Raw genomic sequence first — 22,407 nt, forward strand, 5'->3', positions numbered from 1 at the left:
GCAAATTTAGGAGAACACACTGTAATACTCTACTGTTATGTTATTCTCCAAGAGCCATCAGTTTTTATGTCAGCCAATGAGAATTAAAGGGAGGTGTGGTAGGAATGGATACGTCCACACCTTTCATATCTGTGTTGGGCACTAATCTTTGCTGTTTTCCTCATGGGATAGTGTGTTGTTTTTGACTGGCAGGACTGGAGGCCTCCAATGGCTTCCACTTGGACCTTCCTTTCAGAGTAAACTTTCTCTACTGTCTAAAAGCCAGTGTGAGAATCCCATCCTTGACTGAAGTGTATCCATCCCTACACTGTACTTGGGGACTGGTGAAAAAAATCACATGGTGGGGTCAGGCCCTATTCAGTCCACAATGATACAAAGTCAAATCAAAATGATCACCTGGCTGTCATGAACACCTACCTGAAGCTGACCTCAATGGTTTCCTGGGTCTTTTGCAATTACTGTAATTTATAACTGGCATCCAATGATACCTAACAAGTGTGAGTATTGCTTTTCCCAGTGCCTGTTAATTCAGCAGAAGTGGCTACAGGTCCGTTTGGGATGAAGGTTCTCATGAGAGGCAATATGGTACAGCTCTTCCTCAAAGATGAGTGGTTTCCTTATTATCAAGGGGCCCTGGCTTTGTGAAATGACTCACTTCTGAGAATTTAGAGAGCGGCCACATTATCTCTTGAAGCAACTCAAGACAGGCCTGGTTTTTGCCAGACCTGAAATTTTCTTGAGTAAGGCATGATATAATCCCCATGATGAATGAACAGTCACGGGTTTCTGGATGTCAGATCACGCCTTGAGCCCTGATCACCATCCTTTGTTTGTTGGCTTTTATAATGGCCACACCTACGTTGCTTCTGGCGGGTAAAACATCCACGCTTAGTATACTCCCTCCCTCGTTGCGGTCAAAGATTGTATTTCAATTATAACTCCTCCCACCTCATTCTAGATGACCTTCCCTCTCTAATCTTGTCTGTGAGACAGAAGAGAGGAGGGTCTTCTCTGTGAGAAGAGAGTGAGGTAGACTGATAGAGCACATATAATGTTCCAGTTGTCCTCTAGGTTATTCCAAGGGATTCCTGGCCTTTCACACTCACTTGGCATGAACCGGTATTTGGTCCAAATCTGTATTAGTCCAATCAGCAAACTCTCAGAACCTTAGCCATTGAGTTCAGTATTTCTGATGAGTGCACACATATCAATAAATTCAGCTCAGTCCAAAATTCTGTTCTGTCCTCTTTTATTCAGCACTCTGAGAATCCAAACTCAGATTTTTGATACTGTATATTAAACAATTTCTGTAGTTCCTTATGGAATTTTCTTCCCTGCTCTGATTCTGCGTTTTATCTTCTAGACCATGTTGAATTCCAATCCTATTTATTAGGTGAGTAACCATGAAGCATGGCACTGTTAACTTTATCATACTAAGGAAAATGTCTTCCTTGGGAACAAGAGGTGTAGACGACAGTGTGTCAGAGGGTGAGAGAAGGCCAGGGTTTCCCAGGTCCTTTGCATCCTTCCAGATTTTCTCATTCCCACTGGTTCTCAGTCTGTTTCAATTAACGCCTTAACATTCATACATGGTTTTCTACAAATGTGTGAATTAAACTCATATTATAATTAAGACGCCTGCCAATTTAGGTTCTGATTTGGTTTCCAATAGTATTAACCTGGCAGCTTCAACTAATAAGAGTTTTTTGTTTGTTTGTTTTTTACCAACATGGTCACAGAAAGGCTCTAAGCTTCACTCTAACCTAAAGATGAAAATTTCAGTATTTGAGGTTTTTGTTGCCATTCTTTTGTTTTGTTGCTTTAAGTTGCTCAGCGCCTTCAGAAGCAGCCATCCTGCCTTTTGGTTCTGGCATTCCTCAGCCTCTTTAGATCAGTGAATGGTAGCATCTTCCTGCCACCTACCCGCCACGCCTGGCTAAGCTCTGTCCTCAGGAGGCCCACGGTCCGAGGTGATAACTTGACTAATTGTCTCTGTCACATGGGCTGCCATTTTCCCATTTGGGACATGGATGTGTCACCTCCTGGAGGTGTGATGTCTGCAAGCTGCTCTCCAGTGCTCATTTCCACATCAGTTAATCTTCTTTGATTTATAAACAGCCCAACTGCAGCCAAGAACGACTCTAAGGGCACAGTGTAGACAGCTCACAGAATGGAAGTCAGAAGGACCACTGGACCTCAGGAGGAGGTCATGGAACCTCTCTCCAGGCCAGGGCCGTAGGATCAACTAGTTCCGCTCCTCTCTGTGTCTTCATTTGAGTTTTCAGATTCCAATTGGCCTTGTTCAGGTCAGGCTAGGATCAGTCACTATCGGACCAAATAAATCAAAGGCGACCTGGGAGGGGCCTGGAGATGGTCACTGTAGGCCAAGCAAAACCCTCCAGTTTGGTCTGTAACACTGTCACTGTCCATTGCCAACAGGGTAGGTTCAAACCCTTGGCATTTAAGGTTCTTAATTCAGGGTACCAAGGGCCCTTGCTTCCAGACCTCTCACTTCTAATATGCCAATTTCTCCTTCCCACATGGACCGTCAGCCTCTATGCCCTGAACTTTCTCTGTTCATTCCCAACTCTGCCTTTGCTTAGCCCCTTCCCACAGGTCTCCTCAGAGGTGTAGCTGCCTGTTTTTAGGGTACAGCCGAGTCCCCCTCCTTCAGGAAGTCTTCCTTGAACACTTACTTGACAGTTTCCATGTATATATATTTTATTGTCAGCTTGTTTTCCTGTGCTACATATTGTCGCTTCACGTCACTCAGGGTCCAAGCAGGAAACGACACACTCAAATTGAACAATTTGAAGAGCGTTTAATAAAGGTACCATTTACAAGGGTGATTGCAGCGTGAAGGGAAAATTCTGTCTCCTGAGATGAGTAACAGCTGGGTTTATTGCAAGCCCTAGATCTGAAGGGTAAGGGGTGGGAGAAACTGGAGAGGTGCTGAGCTAGGAGCTGGGACCTGCTTTCTGGGGGTTTAGCCACGCCCCAGTGCTGCTCCAGGGAGCAGGGCTGGATGACTAAATACTCTGGCCTTACTGTCCCCCCATCTTCCCACCTCCTGCAGGTACTCCCATGAGCTTAATCCACAGAACTGAGAGAATACTGGTGTGGTCTGTACAAGGCAGCTTGTCAGGCACAGAGCAGGGTAGAGAAGACGGAAGAGAAAGGCAGAGAACAGATCTGTGTTGGGTGTGTGTGTGTGGGAGGACGGTGACAAAATATCCCCCACACTTAATTAGATAAATTGTTATCTTCTTGTGGCCGGTCACCATGTTTTTACCATTTCCTTCACCTCCCCCCATAAAGACTAGGACAACTGGAGATATTCAGTAAATGTGACTCACTGGGGTTTGACACATGAACAGCATCTTGACTGAACAACATAGGATGAGGAAAATGCGTGCCTTTCTGTGCAATCCCCCTTGTCCTGGGTCAGAGGAGTTGCTGTTCTGATTTGCAGATTTCACAGTATGGATTGGGCCACATTTCCTAGCCGTTGGAGCCCTTGAGTGTTAAAAGGTCCCCACACAGGTCCTCGCAAGCCTAGTCCGTTTCACCCCTAAGCAGCAGTGTAGAATCAGGCTGTGCCTCAAAGGAGCAGGTCCTGCGTTCCCCACTTCCCTCTGTTTTCTTCTAGTCACATGGGGTGTCAGCATACCCATAGACTCAGCCTCAGGATTGGGCTGGACCCTCTGGAATATGATTTCGCTTTCGGTTTATGAAGAGATAATGGAATTCCATAGACCTTAAATCAGCTTTTACCAAAAGCCCTACCCCAGGGAACTAGGAATATTAGCCCAGGTAATAACAAAGTGGAATTGTGTTTCCTGTCTTCCATTACTCCCTTCTGCATGGTGGCTACTGCATTGCACGATTCCTAGGAATATAAATAGCATCCCCTAGAGTTTTGCAACTCAGTTGGACAAGAGCAGACATAGGCATTCCTGATATTCTGGCAGCAATATCATCAAAACCTCACCTCCCGCTTAGCATATGGGTGGATTCCTGACTTGACCGAATGGCTGGCTGTCCCAGGTCTGGCTGTGGCTCTGGCATTGGTGAAGGCCCCCTAGTGTTCACCTTTCCCACTGCAACTGTAACTGAAGCTGGTATTAGCGAGTAAAGGACCCTGTGAGGTTTGGGGCCAATTTGCCAGGACCACCCAATAAGCCGGGAAGAATCTTGTCTTATTGGAAAATTGAGAGGCTTTTCTTAGTTCAGAAAGTCTAGATTGCAAGACATAGCCCGTCGTCTGATGGCGTTGGGGAGTTGCCTGTGGACCAGCTCTCACTTAGCCAGGAAATGTTAACTTTAAAAATAGGCAAAATCTAGGTCTATAGGATTTTAAAGGCATAATCAGGTATGTCTATAGTCAAGCCCATATCCATATGGATATATTCATATCCACATGTATATTTAATATTGCTTCCCCCCCTCTGCCTTATTTCTCAGCCAAGACCTGGGACTCTAATATCTTTTTAAGTCCTACAGGACTGTCCGAAAAATTCATGTAAGCTCTCTGTAGATCTCAGAGAGCTGACATTTGGGGGCTTTCAATTTGCCACCAGTATGTTGAACCAATGGTATTCATGAGGTATAAACAGAAAGAATCCTTACTTTTGTACCTCACGTCCCTTTAAGAGACTGAAGTTCTCATAGTGCCAATGAAAACCTGGGCCGTCTCATGACTTTTGTCATCACGCTTAGATACAAAAAAGTCCCATGATCATTTGCGGTCACAAAAGGATACATTTTCAGTTTGGAAATAGAAGAGTTGATCCCCATATGAATATGAAAACTCAACTTGAATTGACACTTAAATCTTCCCCCCACCCTCTCAGCCCGCAGCTTGCAGGAGAGAGAAATGGGGACACCATCCTACTCATCTGTCTCCCTCCCTGGCATTTCTCCTCTTTCCGCAGCTTGTTAAGCGTGGTTTCTAGTCCTCTGAGTGGGTGATGGGAAGGGAAGGAAAGTCAGGTTAGGAAAGTTTGTGATTAACTAGCCCTATCATAAGGGGATGTCACCCCCTTGGGGCTGGCAGGTGTTTAAAAGTTGACTCTTTCTTTCATGGACTGCTTTTATAGTCTTTGGAGACATCCCTGGGAATAGTCAACGTATCCTCTGTGATTTAAAAAAGAACTGCATTTTCCCTTGTTGAAATTTCCCGTTGTCTTCTGTTGTTTTGGCAGCCCACTGTACACACATTGGCTCATGGGGTCCCACAAACAAGCTCCATCCAGGCACTCTTCTTGGGCTAGACAGAAATCCTTCTGTCAGCTCTCTCCCACCCATTCATTGAAAAGAATCTTTGCCAAAACCAACTCTGAATGTACAGATCTATCCCCAAAATAGTAGCAGTTTGTCTCTCCTTCACCCCCAAAGCAGCTGGCCGGCCTGTGTCTTGTCTTCTGATTTCCTGGGTGAGAGTCAGATCCCAATGCACCGTCTTTCTTTGACCTTTGTGACTTATATCGAGCTTATATGACAACTATGCCTTTGGTCCCATTGGCATTCCTCTTACTGGGCTTGAGATGAGAGACAAGCACACCCTATGCCTTCCTCCCTTCCCATCCAGGGTAGGTGGCACCAGCAGCCCTGGACAAAGAAAAACCTCCCTAAGTGTCATCGATCCAATCTCTTTGTCCCCAAATATAGGTGAGGGGTCTCAAGAGTCTTGACACCTGTTTTTACGATTGCTTTGCAAATTCTGCATTTAGTCTACTTTGGAATAAGATCTATGGGGTCCTGCAGCTTCCATGAAAACTGCCAGTTTGCTCTCTGGGACATGCTGTTTGTGAGCAGCGTGAGGCTACGTCACAATTTAACCCTATTTAGTTTGTTTTGAACTGCATCCAAGGTCACGGTAGAACTACCCTGGGGATTTCCGCAGCTTCTCTATAGACCTCCTGGCCTGAGCTTTCCCCCACAGCCTGGTCTGCCTGTCAGAGCCCCAGATCCCAGTGTGTATGGACCATCAGGGTCAGGAAGCTTCTATAAAGGACAAAAGAAAACATGTTTCAGGACTTGGGGGCCATGCAGTCTCTGTCACCATGACTCACCTCTGTAGTGGTGCAAAAGCCACTATGGACAATCCACCAGCAAATGAGTGTGGCTGTGTTCCACTGAAACCGTATTCATAGGGCAGGCGCTGGGAGGATTTGGCCCGTGGGTCACAGTTCACCATCCCTGGATTAGCTCAGTGAATAGAGAAGAGGATTGGTGGTCCTAACTATGCTGAGATTGACCTGGGGGCAGAAATGGAAGAAGTCCCCAGTGAAGTCACTGAAAGCCCATAGGCTGTGAAGGAGGAAACTGCTTTATTCAGAAGATGGGAAGACCTTAGAATTTCAGCTCTGGAATTTCAAGAGAACCTCAGAAATTCAAGCTGGAAAGGATCATCTTTTTAAAAAAGAGCAAAGTATGATATTCGACAGAAAGGAGGAGTAGCAGAGAAGTCCCCCCTGAGGCATGTTCAAGGTCACCGGCCATTGTCAAGGTCACTATGCTTTCACCCACAGCAAGCTGTCTGTCTGCCCTTTCGGGCCACTGTGCCTTCCAACAAATTGACCCACCTGCCTGGACACCACTCTCACTTCCACGTTTTGCTTCATGAAAAAGTTGTTCACAAACCAGTTCAAATATGTGGAAGATGCTTTAGCGCTCAAGCCTTAACCGAGTCTGCCCAGCTTCTAACACCCAATATCTGCATTTTGTTGCCTGAGAGCTTTCCCCAAACTAGGCTGATCTCTGCCCACGCCAGGCAGGCCTGTGGTGCTTGGGTATTACGTCCGTCCCCCAGGAGCAGCCTTCAGCCAGGGACAGACAGGAGTGGGCGGTAAATAGCCCAGCTCCCTTACCCCTGGAATGGGAACAAGGAGTGTCACTCACTCCCTTTCTCAGTTTTCGAGCAGGTTTGAGCTCCAGGCGCCCCCAGTGGGAGGCAGCTTGGTAATATACCCTTTGCTGGCCTCTTCCTTTTTCTGTACTTCCCCACTCCCTGCTGGAGTGTCCTGTACTTTCCAAATAAACTCTTTGCTCTCAAATGCTTGCTCAGGCACTGCTCTTGGGGGAAACAAAGCTAAGCAGAATATCACTTTCTCTGTGTCCTTTCTGCTCCATTCTGTTTCCTGCAGCAGGGTCTGTTGGGCACCCAACACATTTCATCATAGCCATTTGAGCCAAGCGTGTCTCCTCCCCTGAACAGTGAGTGAGTTTTCTAGAAATGGGTCTCGTTCCTCTTTGCATCCCTGGCAGTTTCCTTAGTCTGCCACACAGTGTTCGTGTCGTGTGCTGGCCGACTACAGGAAGCTTGTGGCATAGGTAGAGCAGACATAAAGCGGCAAGTTCAAAGGGGCTGGTGCTGCACCACTAACCACATGTAGTAGCCACTAGTCTCGTGCGGCTATTTAAATGAAAATTCAACAGAAATTTCCAATGCAGTTCCTCAGTCACACCAGGCACATTCCATGTGCTCATAGCTGCACAATCTGGTGGTGAGCATACTGGACAATGCAGGTATGGACCATTTCTACCATCGCACATAGTGCTGAACTGGAGAGCAACACAGAGCTCCCTGAATTCATGACTTGGTGATGGGCAGTACTGTGTGCGTCACGAAGGCCCTCAAAGCTTTCAGGAATCAGGGAGTAGGAACAAGCCCCTATATCCTGCACTGTGGTTACCTAAGGACAGACACTACTTCACCACTCAAGAGAGAACCAGAGATGTATAGTTAAGGGTTTAAATAATTGCTTTATTTACATTTTGGCTGAACCACAAAAAAAGGGAAGAAAGCAAAAGCACTTCAAAGTTTCTTAGCCAAATCGAGATTCATGATGTGTGGTTTAATGTTCTAAAGTTCACATCCTGTCCATGTAGGGTTGGATTGAGTTAAGAGCGTTCAGACAGGTGTGAAGGTGAGCGAAGTCAAGGCCGCTCCCCAGCAGTTGAGGCTGGATGGACGGGACGGCCAAGGGCATGCATATCCCTTCTCCAGGCATTTGATTGGGAAATGGAATGTTTGGGAAGTGGAATGTGTTCTAGCCTTAAAGTTGAAATTTTTCTCATTTGGGTTGAATTTAGGCTTTGGCAATTTATTTTTATTTTTTTAGACATGATTTGAACTGGCAGTAGAGGGCAAGATCAGTGTCCAACTCACTCTGATGGTAAGTTCCCCGAGGGCAAGGCCCACGGTGTGCCCCTGTTGCCCCGAAAATAAGACCTAGCTGGACCATCAGCTCTAATGTATCTTTTGGAGCAAAAATTAATATAAGAGCCAGTATTATATTATATTACATTATATTATATTACATTATATTATATTGTATTATATTATATTATATTATATTAGACCTGGTCTTACATTATAGTGAAATAAGACCGGGTCTTATATTAATTTTTGCTCCAAAAGATGCATTAGAGCTGATGGTCCGGCTAGGTCTTATTTTGGGGGAAACATGGTAATTTTGTTTGTCTGAGACTTAGCTGAGAACATGGTAGGTGCTCAGCAAATGTTTACTGAATGAATGATAAGTGACCAGATGAATGAATGAACATGTGAAACTTGGGTACACCTTAGTGAACAAAGGAAAACGTACTTGGTCTCACAGCCAATGGGAGGTGATGTATAATCACCCACCACACTGCCCCCCCCCCTTTTAAAATCTACTTTGTAGACTTTGAGCATCCAGCTCCTACAAATTTACCAAGAATCGGAGTCTATTTGGCTACAAGAGATGATTTAAGCAAGCAGTAGGGTTGATTCATGGCAGAGTGCTTGTAATGTTCTTATGGCTGGTAGGAAGGCTACCACATCAGAATAGAAAACTAGTCTTTTATTTTTTTATATAATTCTAAAGTTTTGCTTATTTTTTGAATAGATAACATGCTCCCAATCCAAAAGGCACAGAAGGGTATTCAGGGAAAGGTCACCCCCCTTCTTTTTTTCTCTATTCATATCCCTCCTTAAAGACAATTGTTGCTGCTTTCTTTTGCATCCTTTAAGAGATGGTCGGTGCATATACCATGTTTCCCAAAAATAAGACCAGGTCTTATATTAATTTTTGCTCCAAAGACACATTAGGGCTTACATTCAGGGGATGTCATTCTGAAAAATCATATTAGGGCTTATTTTTGGGGAAACACGGTAAGCACCATGAAAAGGCTTGTGTGTGTATATCTTTTTTTTTTTTTAAACATATGATACACCTTGTTTTGCCCTTTGATTTTTTTTAGTTCCCTATATAGCTCCTGGTGCTTTGACGCTTTACACTGTCTCAGCCAAATTCTTCTCTTGGTGCCCCTGGCACCTCTTTTACCAGCTGTTGATCATTCCTTGTCTTCACACTTGCACTTGTCTCCTAACTTACCTCCCTGTGTGGTGCTGGGATCTCCACTCCATCCTCTATGTGTTACCATATTTATCTTCCTAAGGCACCATCTTGATTATTTTGCTCCCCTGCTTGAAACGCTTCACTAGCTCCTCTTGCCTTCCCAACAAAGCCTGAGATGCTTTGCCTGAAAGTCATGGTCCACCCCAACCCACCCCACCATCCACGCATGTTCGTGCCCTTCCCTGCCACGTTTGTATTGGGCATTTTGTTGGCTTAAGGTGCCTCTCCAAATCCTCTCCCTTTCCCATCCTGTTCCTTCTTCATAGATCTGCTCAAAAGCCACCTCCTCCGTGAAGTCTTCCTCAGGTCCCAACTGGATATAGTCTCTCCCTTCCTGGCCCAGACGTAGCATTGAGTGTGTTCCTCTTTGCAATGGAGTTTTTTGTTTCTGTCTTACAACCCCAACTAGATGGAAGCTTTCTCGGAGGCAAGGGTTGTGTTTGTCTCATACTTTTTTTTTTCATCCTTCACTTAACCAAAAGCAATGTTTGTGCCTCCTGTCTGTATCACCTCCCACACAGCTGTTGGATAAACAGCGACACTGGTGTGTAGAGGACAGTGTCTCCACAATTCAGGGCTAAGAAGTTTCTATGAGCAGGGCCTTCATTAGTCTACTGAAAAGACCAAATTGCTCTTCTTCTATTCAGTCACTCATGGGAAATACGGTATTCCATGTGAACAGGAAATCAATTCACTGTTAAGAATATTCAGAACAGGTGTGACATGCCATTATGTTGCTTGAGAGTACATAGCCATAAACTTTTTATTTTTTAAAGAGCCTTTTCATCAAATAAGGAAAGAGCTAGGCACATTAAGAAGTAATGTAATTGATTTATTGTACTTTGTGAAATGTTCCATTTATGTCAATAGCTGGCTGAAGTGAAGATTTAAAATACAAAAACTTTTACCTGTTTGTAGCTGCACATAGGAACTAACAGTCAGGTGCATTAAAATGTAAGTAACTCTTCAGAGAATCAAGCAAAGCTCTGCTTTTTCGGGTTGACGATAAGTAAACTGCCCAGCTGTTGCCCTCTGGTAAAGGCTTTGGGCTGCATAGATATACTGCCACCATCACATATATATTCTGAGATCTTCAAGAGCTTCAGTGTAGCACTGGAAGTTCAAAGAACGGGGCAGAGGTCAAGGTAATTGGTATAATGCATCTGCTTCATCGGCCCCATGCATTTCTTTAGGGAATTTTCTGCACGTAACCTAAAATACAGCTGAGAGTTCCTGCTCCCCTGTTGATCGGGATACAGAGTTGGCTCTTTCCAGTTTCTCGCTAGGAAGGAATGGAATGTATTTGCCCAGGGGCAGGAGCATGTGCCTGTGGAAAAAGTGGTGGAGGTGCTCCCGGAACCTCTCTCCGACAAAGGCGTAGATCACAGGGTTGACGCAGCAGTGCGTGTAGGCGATCACCTCTGTCACCAGCATGGCCACATCCAGCTGTTTGCTCCGTTCACAGTCGGTCTCAAAGAAGACCGTTTGATAAGCGGAGAGAAGGAGAGCCAGGTTGTAAGGTCCCCAGAAAATGAAAAAGACCACCATGATGATAAAAATGAGCCGGATGGCCTTATACTTTTTCCTACTGGGGCATCTGATGAGGGTTTTAATGATTCCGGCATAGCAGACAGCCATAATGAGCAGAGGCAGAGTGAGACCCAAGACATTCATCCTCACAGCGTGAAAACGCTTCCAGGTGTCCTCTTCGTCCTCCGGGTAAAGTGAACTGCAGAAACTCTGTCCAGACTCCTGTTGGAACTCATGGAAGATAAATTCAGGGAGGGCTGCCAGCCCTGCCAGGGCCCAGGTGAGAACACTGCTTATGATACCAAAAGTGACGGTCCGGGCCCGCAGGGCAAACACAGCGTGGACGATGGCCAGATATCGGTCTATCGTCAGCAGGATGATGAAAAAGATCTCCCCGTACAAGCCCATGTAATACAACCCGGAGAACAACTTACACATGCGATGGCCAAAAACCCACTCATTCCACTTGACATAGTGAATCCAGAAGGGCAGGGTGAATAGAAACAGCAAGTCAGAAATGGCCAAGTTGAGCAGGTAGATGTTGGTCATAATGCGAAGGCGCCTGTATTTCGTGAGAATCACCACCACCAGCACGTTGCCCAGGAGACCAACTGCAAACACCAGGGCATACAGCGGCGGCAGCAGCTGGGTGCCCAGCAGCTGGATGTTGACTTTTTCACACAGCATCGTAGACTCGTACTCGTAGGGTGTGGTCCAGAGGACTCCCTCCGCAGTCTCGGGCCTGTCTATTGGGGTTGCCATGTTCTTGTCTCTGTGACAGCAGAAGAAAACACAACCGCACCATCAGGCATGCCCACTCTTTGTGAATCCTGCTTGATTTATTCATGTACCCAAAAAAACCACAGGTGATAAACAGCCTATACATTTGAAGGTTCTTCAGCTTGTGTTTCAAAAGGGTCTACATCAGAGCTGCTATGGGGGAGGAGTCAGAAATGAAAGATAAGAAGTTTTGAAAGTCAGTACAGTCAATATGGTCATTTAATCTATGACAAAGGAGGCAAGAACATACAGTGGGGTAAAGACAGTCTATTAAATAAGTGGTGCTGGGAAAACTTGACAGATAAATGCAAAAAAAAAAGAAAAAAAGAAAGAAACTGGACCACGTTCTCACCATATACAAGAATAAACTCAAAATGGATTAAAGACCTAAATATAAGACCTGAAACCATAAAGCTCCTAAAAGAAAATATAGGCAGTAAACTCTGTGACGTTGCTCTAGGTAGTATTTTTTCTGATCTACCGCCTCTGGCAAGGGAAACAAAAGAGAAAAAAAAAGAATGGCACTAGATCAAACTAAAAAGTGTTTGCACAGTGAAGGAAACCATAAACAAAGTGAAAAGACAGCCTACTGAATGGTAGAAGATATTCGCCAATCATATACCTCTGATAAGGGGTTAATATCCAAAATTTCTAAAGAGCTCATACAACTCAACACCAAAAAAACAAAACAATCCAATTGAAAAATGGGCAGAGGATCTGAATAGACATTTCTCCAAAGAGGACGTACACATGGCCAATAGACATATGGAAAGATGCTCACCGCTATTAATCATCGGAGAAATGAAAATAAAGACCACAATGAGATACCATCTCACACCTGTCAGAATGGCCGTCATCAATAAAATAACAAACAACAAGTGCAAATGAGGATGCAGAGAAAAGGGAACACTTGTTCACTGTTGGGAGGATTGCAAATTGGTGCAGCCACTGTGGGAAACAGTGTGGAGGTTCCTCAAAAAATTTAAAATAGAACTACCTTATGACCCAGCAATTCTACTCCTGGGTATTTATCCAAATAAATCCAAAACACTAATTCGAAAAGATATATGCACCCCTATGTTCATTGCAGCACTATTTACAATAGCCAAGATATGGAAGCAATTGGAAAAAGAAGATGTGGTGCATATACACAATGGAATATTACTCGGCTATTAAAAAGAATGAAATCTTACCGTTTGCAACAACATAGATGAAACTAGAGGATTTTATGCTAAGTGAAGTATGTATGTCAGACTGAAAAAGACAAATACCATATGATCTCACTTACATGGGGAATCTAAATGGCAAAATAAATGAACAAATGAAACAGAAACAGACTCACAGATACAGAGAACAAACTGATGGTTGCCAGAGGGGAGGGGCTTTGGGGAGCTGGGTGAAAAGAGTGAAGGGATTAAGAGTAAAAATTGACAGTTACAAAATAGTCACAGGGATGTAAAGTCCAGAATAGAGAATATAGTCACTAATGTTGCAATAACTATGTATGGAGCCAGGGGTGCACTAGACTAATTGGAGGGAATCACTGCAATAATATTATACTAATATTATAATAATTATTATTATTACTGTAACTTTTAAGGCATTTAGCATTTTATGTTTTACTATTTACCGTGTTTCCCTGAAAATAAGACCTAGCCAGATAATCAGCTCTAATGCGTCCAAACCACTTCGAGTCCAAAGTGTTTTAAACTTAGCCTGATCCTTTCATATAAACAACAACTTTAGGTTTTGCTCATTCTTTTTACGTTGCCAGGTTATATAATTCCAGTTTCTTTTCTCCTCTCATTGGTCCTTTCTAAGATGACAGTGGAAATGAGGGTGGGGCCAGCATGCCTGAGGCATGGCACAGTGCGGAGGGGGGCACCCCGGCCTCCTGTTGGTCCTCGGTCTGCTGAGATGGGGCAAACTAGTCCCAACCCTGAGCCTTCTGCTGGCAACTATTGCAGTGGTTTGTAGCTAACGGCGTCCTGATCCATTCTGTCTTCCCTGGGCATAGTGACCACTCCCAGGTGACAGTGTTGCCCCAGCTCTGGCTGGAATGGAGACCCCTCTCTGTCACCGCCACATCTCGATCAGCGTCCTGGCTCAGGATGTGCCCCTTCTCCCGAACCAGCAGGTACCCAGCAGATATGCTGCGCTATGCCTCCATGCCCGTGCCTGGCACAATCCAGGGCCTCTCAAGAGAGCAAACTAGATGTTTTTTCTGCCTGACCACCTCCTTAACGACACTGGTCAGCCCATGTGGTAAAGCGGTGCCTTTCAGACAGACATCCCCTTGAGGTTCCCCCCAATTTATCAAACAACCCTGCACACCCCCCAACTCTGGTTAAAGCCTGAATAGGGGAGATCAGGACCCATAGGTGTGATGGCTTCCTTCCATGACCATTGTCTCTTTTCTCACAATTCTTGGAGTTGGAAGGCAAGGAGGCTCCTCCCCCAAATCCTGGTCCAACTAAATATATACACAACCTCCCTTTTTACTGTGTAATAGTTCATGAATACCTCTCCATGTTAACAAGCATAGTTTTATATTCACCAACTTCTAATTTGAATGAATTTTGCAAAGCGGAATTGAGAATAAGCATCTAGAATGGGAGGTCCTTTTTTAGAAAATATATTTAGTTTAGAATGCCATTTTAATTATAAAAAAGAATTTCTTTTAATGATGACATTCAGTGCTGGTAAGGTTGCTACAGAGAACCTGGAGCCCTGTGTCGCTGCTGATGCAACGTAACTTGGTTCAACACATTTTAGAAATTTTGTGTGTAATGAGAACCATCAAGATGCATAGGGCTTTGATTCAGTAGTTCTACTCCTAGCAATTTACCCTAAGGGGAAACAGTTAACCGAACAGTAACCCAGTGTGTGCACAAAGGTGTTTGCTGTGGCATCATTTTCATAACAGAAAGAGACAAAGAAATGGGGACCGTCCAAATCTTTGACATATGTAGGATATTCTGAATAAATTGTAGTCCATTTCCACAATAGATTATTATGTGGTCATTGAAACCAGTTTTGGAGACCAGGTAGAATCACAGACAAATGTTAGTGAAAAATGGAGAGAACATACAGTGTGTAAACTAAGATTGCAACAACATGAAACCATACGTACATATAAAAGGCAATGGGCAAATAATGAAAATAGCTGTGGCAGGGACGTGGGTTATCATTTTTAAGGTTGTAAACTTCCTGAACTCAGAGATCATTTTCTTCCAATATGATTCCCTTCCCAGATGGTTGTTTATAATAAGGGGGAAAAAACATCATACAAAGACACTTTTTGACCATATCGTGCATTATTTGATCCATACTGAGTACCTTTGGTCTTTAGGAGATGAGAAAATTAATATCATTTTTAATTGATATCTAGCTGATATTCCTTTCTAGAAACTTTACTTATTTAATATGATTTACTTATGACAATAGCAATATGAGGTAGGCACTTTTATTCTGATTTTATGGCTTAAAAAAAAACTGAGCTCAGAGCAATTCCATAATTTATGATCACATAGCAAGCAAATGGCTAAGCTGGGACTTGAAGCCAGGGGTTCCTGACAAAGAAACGTAGGCACTTCCTGGCGCCTCACCTGCCTGCCGGCATCAGCCCACTAGCTGGGAGACCTTTGGTGTGACCGCGGACACCTGTCAGCTTAGCACCATTTCCTCACTGTAGACATTGATTCTGCACGGGAGTCTTGACTCCCACTAATAACCAGGGCACGGTGTGGAATCCATCCGTGGCAGCCAAAGCCAGATATACTCAGAGTTCATCGTTTGCCGTCTTTCTCAGACTTGTCTGAATTTTTTAGAAAGAAATGTCAACAAGCTCTTATCAGATAGGTGAAACATGATGCTATTAATTTAAAATCCATTTTATTCTAAAATTTTGCTAAAGTGGGAAACTGGTATGCCTAATAACGAAGAGTGCTAACCCTTGACTGTAGCAGGAGTTTGGTTAAAATCAGGCGTGTTCAATATATGACCACATGCTGAATGATATCCTGGTTTAGTGAAGTCATTAATCTGCTGTGTGTGTGTGTGCGTGCATATGTGTGTGTGTGTGTGTGTGTGTATGTGTTTAATTAAGTGCTTAGCCTCTTTGAGGGAATCAGCCATCCATTAAATACCGTGTTTCCTTGAAAATAAGCCTGGCTGGACCATCAGTTCTAATGCATCTTTTGGAGCAAAAATTAATATAAGACCCGGTGTTATGTTATGTTATGTTATGTTATGTTATGTTATGTTATGTTATGTTATGTTATGTTATGATGTTATGTTATATTATACCCGGTCTTATAGTAAAATAAGACCAGGTCTTATATTAATTTTTGCTCCAAAAGACACATTAGAGCTGATGGTCCAGCTGGGTCTTACTTTCGGGGAAATGCGGCATGGTATAGAGAAGACAGCAGGTGTGAATCACTGCTTTCCACGCTGAATTTGCCTGCCTGTCTGGAAGAGCCCTGCCCACAGGTGACTCCCAGTGGTGACCATTCCTGCAGGCCCACATGGTGTTGCTATAAGCTCCTGTGCGCACAGCTCCAAATACATTTGGCTTCATGGGTATCTGGGGCTAGGGACTTGTAGCCATAAGATTTTCTTTCTTAGGTATCTCTGGTCCTCCTTAGTGTAAGATAATAACTTAATTTCTGGGTCTGAAGAAATGACTGTGTGACCTAGAGCAAATAGCTTAACCTTTCTGTGCCTCAGAATCCTCATGTATAACATGATGATTAAAAGAGTTACTGCCTCATGGGGTTCTTCTGTTATTCATTTGACAATTACTTAATTAGATCCTATGACAGGCCAGGCATTGGCCCAGAAACACAGGCATGTCAATAAACAGAACAGACCAAACTTCCTGAGTTCCTGGAGTTGATTTTCTTGTTGGGGAAGCAGATAAATAAGAACTACAGTGTGTCAGATGGTCATGGAGAAAGATAAAGGAGGAGATGTGGAAAGGGAGTACGGAGAGGTGCAATTTTCAATTGGAGGGCTCAATAAGGTGCCCATTGAGGTGACATGTAAGGAAAGACTTGAAGGGAGTGAGGGAATGGGTGGAACTGGTGTCTAAGGGATGAGAGTTCCAGGCAGAGAAACAGCAAGTACAAATGTCCTGAGATGGGAGGCTGCCGGGATATGTTCTCAGGAGAGTGTGGCCAGAAGAGGGGTGAATATTAGGGAAAGGTGTCAGGGAGATATGGGCTAGGGATGCGGTTCAGTGTAGTCATGCAGCCATTAAAGAACTGGTTCTTCTCTGAATGAGGTGGGGACCGTTGGAGAGTTTCCATGAAAGGAGTAACATGATCCAACTTATATTTGTATAAGGATTGTTTCTGGCTGCCACGTGGAGAATAGACTCTGGAATCAAAGTTAGAAACAAGGGACCAGTGAGGAGGCTGTCATGATAATCCAGGCAAGATATGACACTGGATTGGATGTGGTGGTAGGAATAGAAAGGGCAGGAAGTCGATGGATTCTGTATAAAAGCACATGGTAACACCACAGGATTTGTTGGCAAATAGGATGTAAGTGAGAAAGAGTCAAGGATGACTCCAAGAGTTTTGACCTAAGCAACTGGAAGGATGGAGTTTCCATCAGCTGCGATGAAGAAGGCTGGGGGGAAATAAGCCTGCTGTGGGTCATGTCAAGTTGGAGAGGAACGTTGACTAGAGCAATGGTTTTCAGCCTTGGCTGCACATGGGAACCACCAGAGGAATCCCAATGCTGGGCTGTGCCCCTGAACAATTACACCAGAATCACTGGAGGTGGGACCCAGGGCTCAGTGATTCTTATCGCACCCCCAGTGATTCCCATGTGTAGCCTCGGTTGACCACACTGGGGCTAGATGACATGAAGTGTCGCCTAAATTTTATGCATCTGTTTTCTATCTCGGAGTTATATACACTCCAACCTCCTTAAGCTTAGGAGAGAAAAAGAGGAAGTGGTAGAACAAATAATATTCTCAGTTGCAAGCTCTTTAGAAGCCAACACTAACATGGCAACCCCAAGAGTCAATTCAGTCTTAGTCTATAGTAATAGGAAATCTACCCAGCTGATTTTTCATCTTTCTCTCCACTCAGCTGTCCCTTCGTTTATTTATCTAATTACCTGTCCATCTAGCTATTCAAATTGCTTCCCACCTGTACGCTTAAGCCAGTGCCCCCTCCCTTTTCACCACTTTGCACAGAGTACCTGGGGTAGTAAGGAAAAATGACTATCTGGTGTAGAAATGTCCAATAGGACTTTCTGCAAGGATGGAAGTGCTTTGCATTTGTACTGTTCAATAAAGCAGCCATTAGCCAGGTGGCTGTCGAGCACGTGAAATGTGGCTAGTGCTATTGAGGAACTGAACTTTTCATTTTACTTAAATTGAAATTGAAATAGCCACACGTGGCAAGTAGCCACCATATTGGACAGTGCAGGACTAGTGCCCAGTATAATGCGTAACAATAATAGCGGCCTAATAAATCCTTCTTAAATGCTTAGAAGGATGGAGTAGAATAAATTTTACGCTGATTTTCACTGTTCAGATTCTTCAATTGAAATGTTATGTTCTGTCTCAGGTATCACAATTTGAGAGGGTTAGTATCAACATGGAGTACAGAACAAGCTAGGAGGTAAAGGTCCAGAAACATCAGCCACAGTTGGCAGAACTTGGTATGTTTCGAATGACAAATCAAAGTCTTCAGATTCATTTTGCATTTCAGTTCTTCTGGGTGGGGGGCAGTATTTGTTTTTGGTGTGGACCAAAGTTTTCTAAACTTTTTTATTAAAGGATTGGATTAGGTGATTTTTTCAGGTCCCTTTGAGATAGAAAAGTCTATGATGTGATAGCTTTTCCTGTAGAAGGCGTAGACTCTCCAGAGAGGAAAGATTGGATAGTATTGCAGGAAGCTACACTCAGTCACACACGGGGAGACCTGGCCAAGAACCACCAAGTAGGGTGGGAGCAGAATGGGTCGCCCTTGAGCCAGCAGGCTCCCTCCCCCTGCCCCATTGGGACATCCACAGAACCTCTCAAGGTTAAAATCATGAATAAATGCTGTCTTCTTTCCAGCTGCAGACATATCCTGGCATCTGTATTTTAGGGTGGCACATGGACTTCCACAGCAGCCAACCATTACTAGTGACTAAGGCCCAGGTTACACCCCACTCTTGGAGTGTGGCCAGTTCATTTAAGAGGCTTGGTTTCATCCACCTGCCAAACGATTTTGGATATTCTTACCACGCTCCTTATCCCAAAATTAGATTTAGTCTTTATATTTCTATAGCAGGTGTTTCAAAAATGTGACTGATTTGTAGTGTTTATATGCAGGCTGATATGTTATTTAGTTGAGAGATGACGGTGAACAATGTTTTTTACAGGGAAGGTATGCCCAGGCAGTCAAAGTAAGGTGGTTGGAGGGTGTACAGCATGAACAGGGGGTTCAGCTTCCTGGCCCCTGGTACTTCCACCTCCACCTATGCCATGGGAGGGAACAATCGCCTCATTTCTAGATACCATGCGTGTTATAATAGATAACACGTGTGTATATCATTTTGTATTCTGATAATTTCAATTTTATACCCTGCACCTCGTTCCATGCGGTTCAAAATTATTGGAAAACATGATGACTCCAACATATTGTATAGATATTCATTATTATTTATTCCTTGTCTTATTCCCAATCATGTTCCCAATTTGCACTTTTATAAATAACTACAATAAACATCTTTGCATTTATTATTATTCCTTAAAGTGGATTTTCCAAAGCACAATTTCTACCTGTAATCATGTTTCTAAGGCTCTTGATTCATTTTGCCAATTGCTTCCAGAAAGTGTGAAATGATGTATATACTCTTGGCAGTAGCAGATGATGGTGCCAGTCTCAGCAAGCATCCATCAACACAGAGAAGATCTAACAGAAAAAAATTTTTTGGCCAATTACATGGGCAAAGGGATGTCATTATCGTTGTAACTGACATTTACTTAATTCCCGAGGTTTTTCTTTATACACTGTAATTATTAGTCATTCGTGTTTCCTTTTCTGTGAATTATCTGTTTGTGCCCTTCGCCCATTTTATCCTACTGAGTATATCTGCTTTTTCTTACTGAGTCATACAGTTCTTTCCCCAGGAGAAATAACTCAGCCCACGTGGTTTAAGGCAATTATCACCACCTTCTGACAAGAGTGGCAGATACATGCCAGCTCCCACCATTTCCATGTGCCAGACACGCCATATTCCCACTGCCCTCCCTCAAAACACTTGTCAAACAACAGTTAACTTACATCGCAGCCAATCCAAGGTTTCTTAGAAGATTAGAAAATCTTTCTATCCCTACCCTCTAACACGGTCCAGGAAAAGCAGCCAACCTTGTAGGTCCAGACAAAAAGACACCAAATCAAGAATCAACTGATTCATCTAATAGCCTGACTGAGGGTGGATTTTCAATGAAAACTTGAAGTGTGTGTGTGTGTGTGTGTAAACATACACAAAATGGTAATATGTAAATGTATGTACACACGCACATGTATGTAAAATATATTTCCACTGACTTTCTAACAAGTCAGTATCAATAAATACAAAAATACTAAGTGTCAGTCTTCTGGAGTGGTCATATTCTCAGTAGTTGAGAATGTATGAAAGCACAGCTACAGGCATAGTGACTGAAGAGGTATAAAAGGCCAAGTTTGGATAAGTGAAAGAGGCAAGCGTGTCATGGTAAGGGTGCGAGAAAGGAAGGGAAAAGGGAAGAAGGCAAGACAGCAATGGACATATTTCACAACACACTCTCCCACTTTGGCCCCATAATCCCTATGAGATTGCAGTGGGCCCCCCTCCCCTCTGCCTCCTGGATCCAAGGGCACTCCTGGGAGGTAGTGCTTCCACCTGCCTAAACCCCTCACTCCATTTCCTTTTTCCTAGAAACAGGACAGTCTACCTGGAAGTCTCTTCTAAATAAGCAACTTCTGTTGCTGCTAATAATTTCTCGCCCAGGTGAGAATAAGAAAAAGACAAGTGGTACCTGCTGATTTAGCAAAGTCCTTTGTGCGTCCAGGGATCCCTTAGGTCTCGCCACTGATGAAGGGGAGATACCATCTGTTCAGAGATACTAGTAAAGTAGGAAAAACCCGTCTTCCTCTTTTGAACAGGCTAGCATCTCAGGTTTTGCAAGTTTTCAGGAAGACATCAAGTTTGGTGCAGTTCTTTCTTTCTATGATTGAGATCGCATACTAAACACTGGGTTGAGTAATCCTGGAGATGAACATTGCTGATGTTTATTGAGCAGTTTCCTTAGGGTGTCTGCATTCACTTGGCATTGCACATTTTGGGGGAAGGAGGGCGTAATTCTTGAATAAGCATTGCTTTGATCCATGAGGAGGCAGGGTAAAAACACAATATTGAAATTGCCCTGTAAAGGAAGAATAACGAATAGGGAATAACTTAATTATTCTCCAACGCTCTGCAGACTTCAGTGAGGCAGGTTGTAGCACAAATTTACACAATCCAAGAAGACTTGAGGTGTGAGTTGCAGTTGTAGCACCTACAGCTGCCTGACCTTGGGTTAATTATTTAATCTTGCTGGACCTCAGTTTTCTCATCTGGAAAGTAGAAAGAATAACAACTACATCATAGGCTTGCTGTGGAACCAACTAAGTATGTGTGAAAAGGCTCTAGAACATGCAGGGCTGAGCAAACATAAGGTGTGGGGAACATACCACTGTGACGTAAGCTTAACAGGGCAGAGCCAAGTGCCTGCTGTGTGTGCCGATGTGTCCAAGGGACCTAGCACGGTGCTGGGTGCAGAGCAGAGGGGTCTTTATAAGGTGGTCTGCTCACCAGTATTTGTGGGAAGAGCTCTGACCAGGTATGGTGTGGTTTTTGATAAAGTAGCTAAGTGACAAGTCAATGAACTTACCAAGTGTTGTTAAACATCCACTATGTGTGTAGGATTGCAGCATAGGATTCAAATGACACAGAAAAGATAGAAAGGACAAACACTTTGCTGGGGTGGGGGGGCTCGTGGGCACCCTGGGGATCCCCACTTGAGCGCGCTCAACCATCAGCATTCAGGCTCAGCTGGGTCAGCAGAGCCCCTGTCAGAGAAGAGGCAGAGGAACTGGAAGCCTCTGGTCTGAAAAAGAGAAGCTCAGAAGTTCTTAGCTGTCGTGTGTTATTATAGCGTTGGCCTTTGCGATGTGCTCTGTGAGGCAGCCCAGGGTGGAGAGGTGACCAGGAGGCAGATTTCTAGCCCCATGAACAAGCAGTCTCGTCTCCTGGAAGGGGGGCTGTCCTGGGAGCCCACTGACAGAGCTGGCAAGACACAGCCTGTGTGGCGTTTCACGTGCGGTGCACTCACCCCTGTGAGGCCGGCTCCCTGGGGCCCGGGGCCACGTCTCCCCTGCTTGCCACTGCCTCCCTCACACCTGCACACGACTGGCTCTAGGTACTTACTGAACAAATGAAAGAAGGCAGGAAGGGCCATCATGCTTATAATGAAAATGCTATGTCAGAATAAGGAAAAGTTTCTCCACATGTGAGAGTTTCAATTAGAAAATTCCTCGTCCAACTCCACTTGCATTTCTCAGGACCCTTTTTCTGTTATACCTCCCCCCCCCAACTTAATAAATAAATATGATGAAGAAAAAATGAACAATGATTTAGAAATGATGCAGAAAATGCT

The 22,407-nt window shown here is 44.0% G+C and overlaps 1 protein-coding gene across 1 annotated transcript; it reads right to left on the minus strand.

Moving 5' to 3' along the window:
- Window positions 1-8,453: 8,453 nt before the first annotated feature.
- On the minus strand, window positions 8,454-20,928 carry CCR3 (C-C motif chemokine receptor 3). The gene is made up of 2 exons (XM_019723714.3): window positions 20,749-20,928; window positions 8,454-11,709 (listed from the first exon to the last, which is right to left on the minus strand). The coding sequence occupies exon 2, from the start codon at window positions 11,697-11,699 to the stop codon at window positions 10,620-10,622; it is 1,080 nt and encodes a 359-aa protein (XP_019579273.3). The 5' UTR covers window positions 11,700-11,709; window positions 20,749-20,928; the 3' UTR covers window positions 8,454-10,619.
- Window positions 20,929-22,407: the final 1,479 nt, after the last annotated feature.

This window comes from Rhinolophus sinicus, chromosome 5 (assembly GCF_057876585.1).
Source record: "Rhinolophus sinicus isolate RSI-liver-muscle chromosome 5, RSI-T2T, whole genome shotgun sequence".
Taxonomy (NCBI): Eukaryota; Metazoa; Chordata; class Mammalia; order Chiroptera; family Rhinolophidae; genus Rhinolophus; species Rhinolophus sinicus.

Coding starts and splice junctions, on each gene's coding strand:
- CCR3 (XM_019723714.3), bottom strand. CDS start 11,699: ATGGCAACCCCAATAGACAGGCCCGAGACTGCGGAGGGAGTCCTCTGG.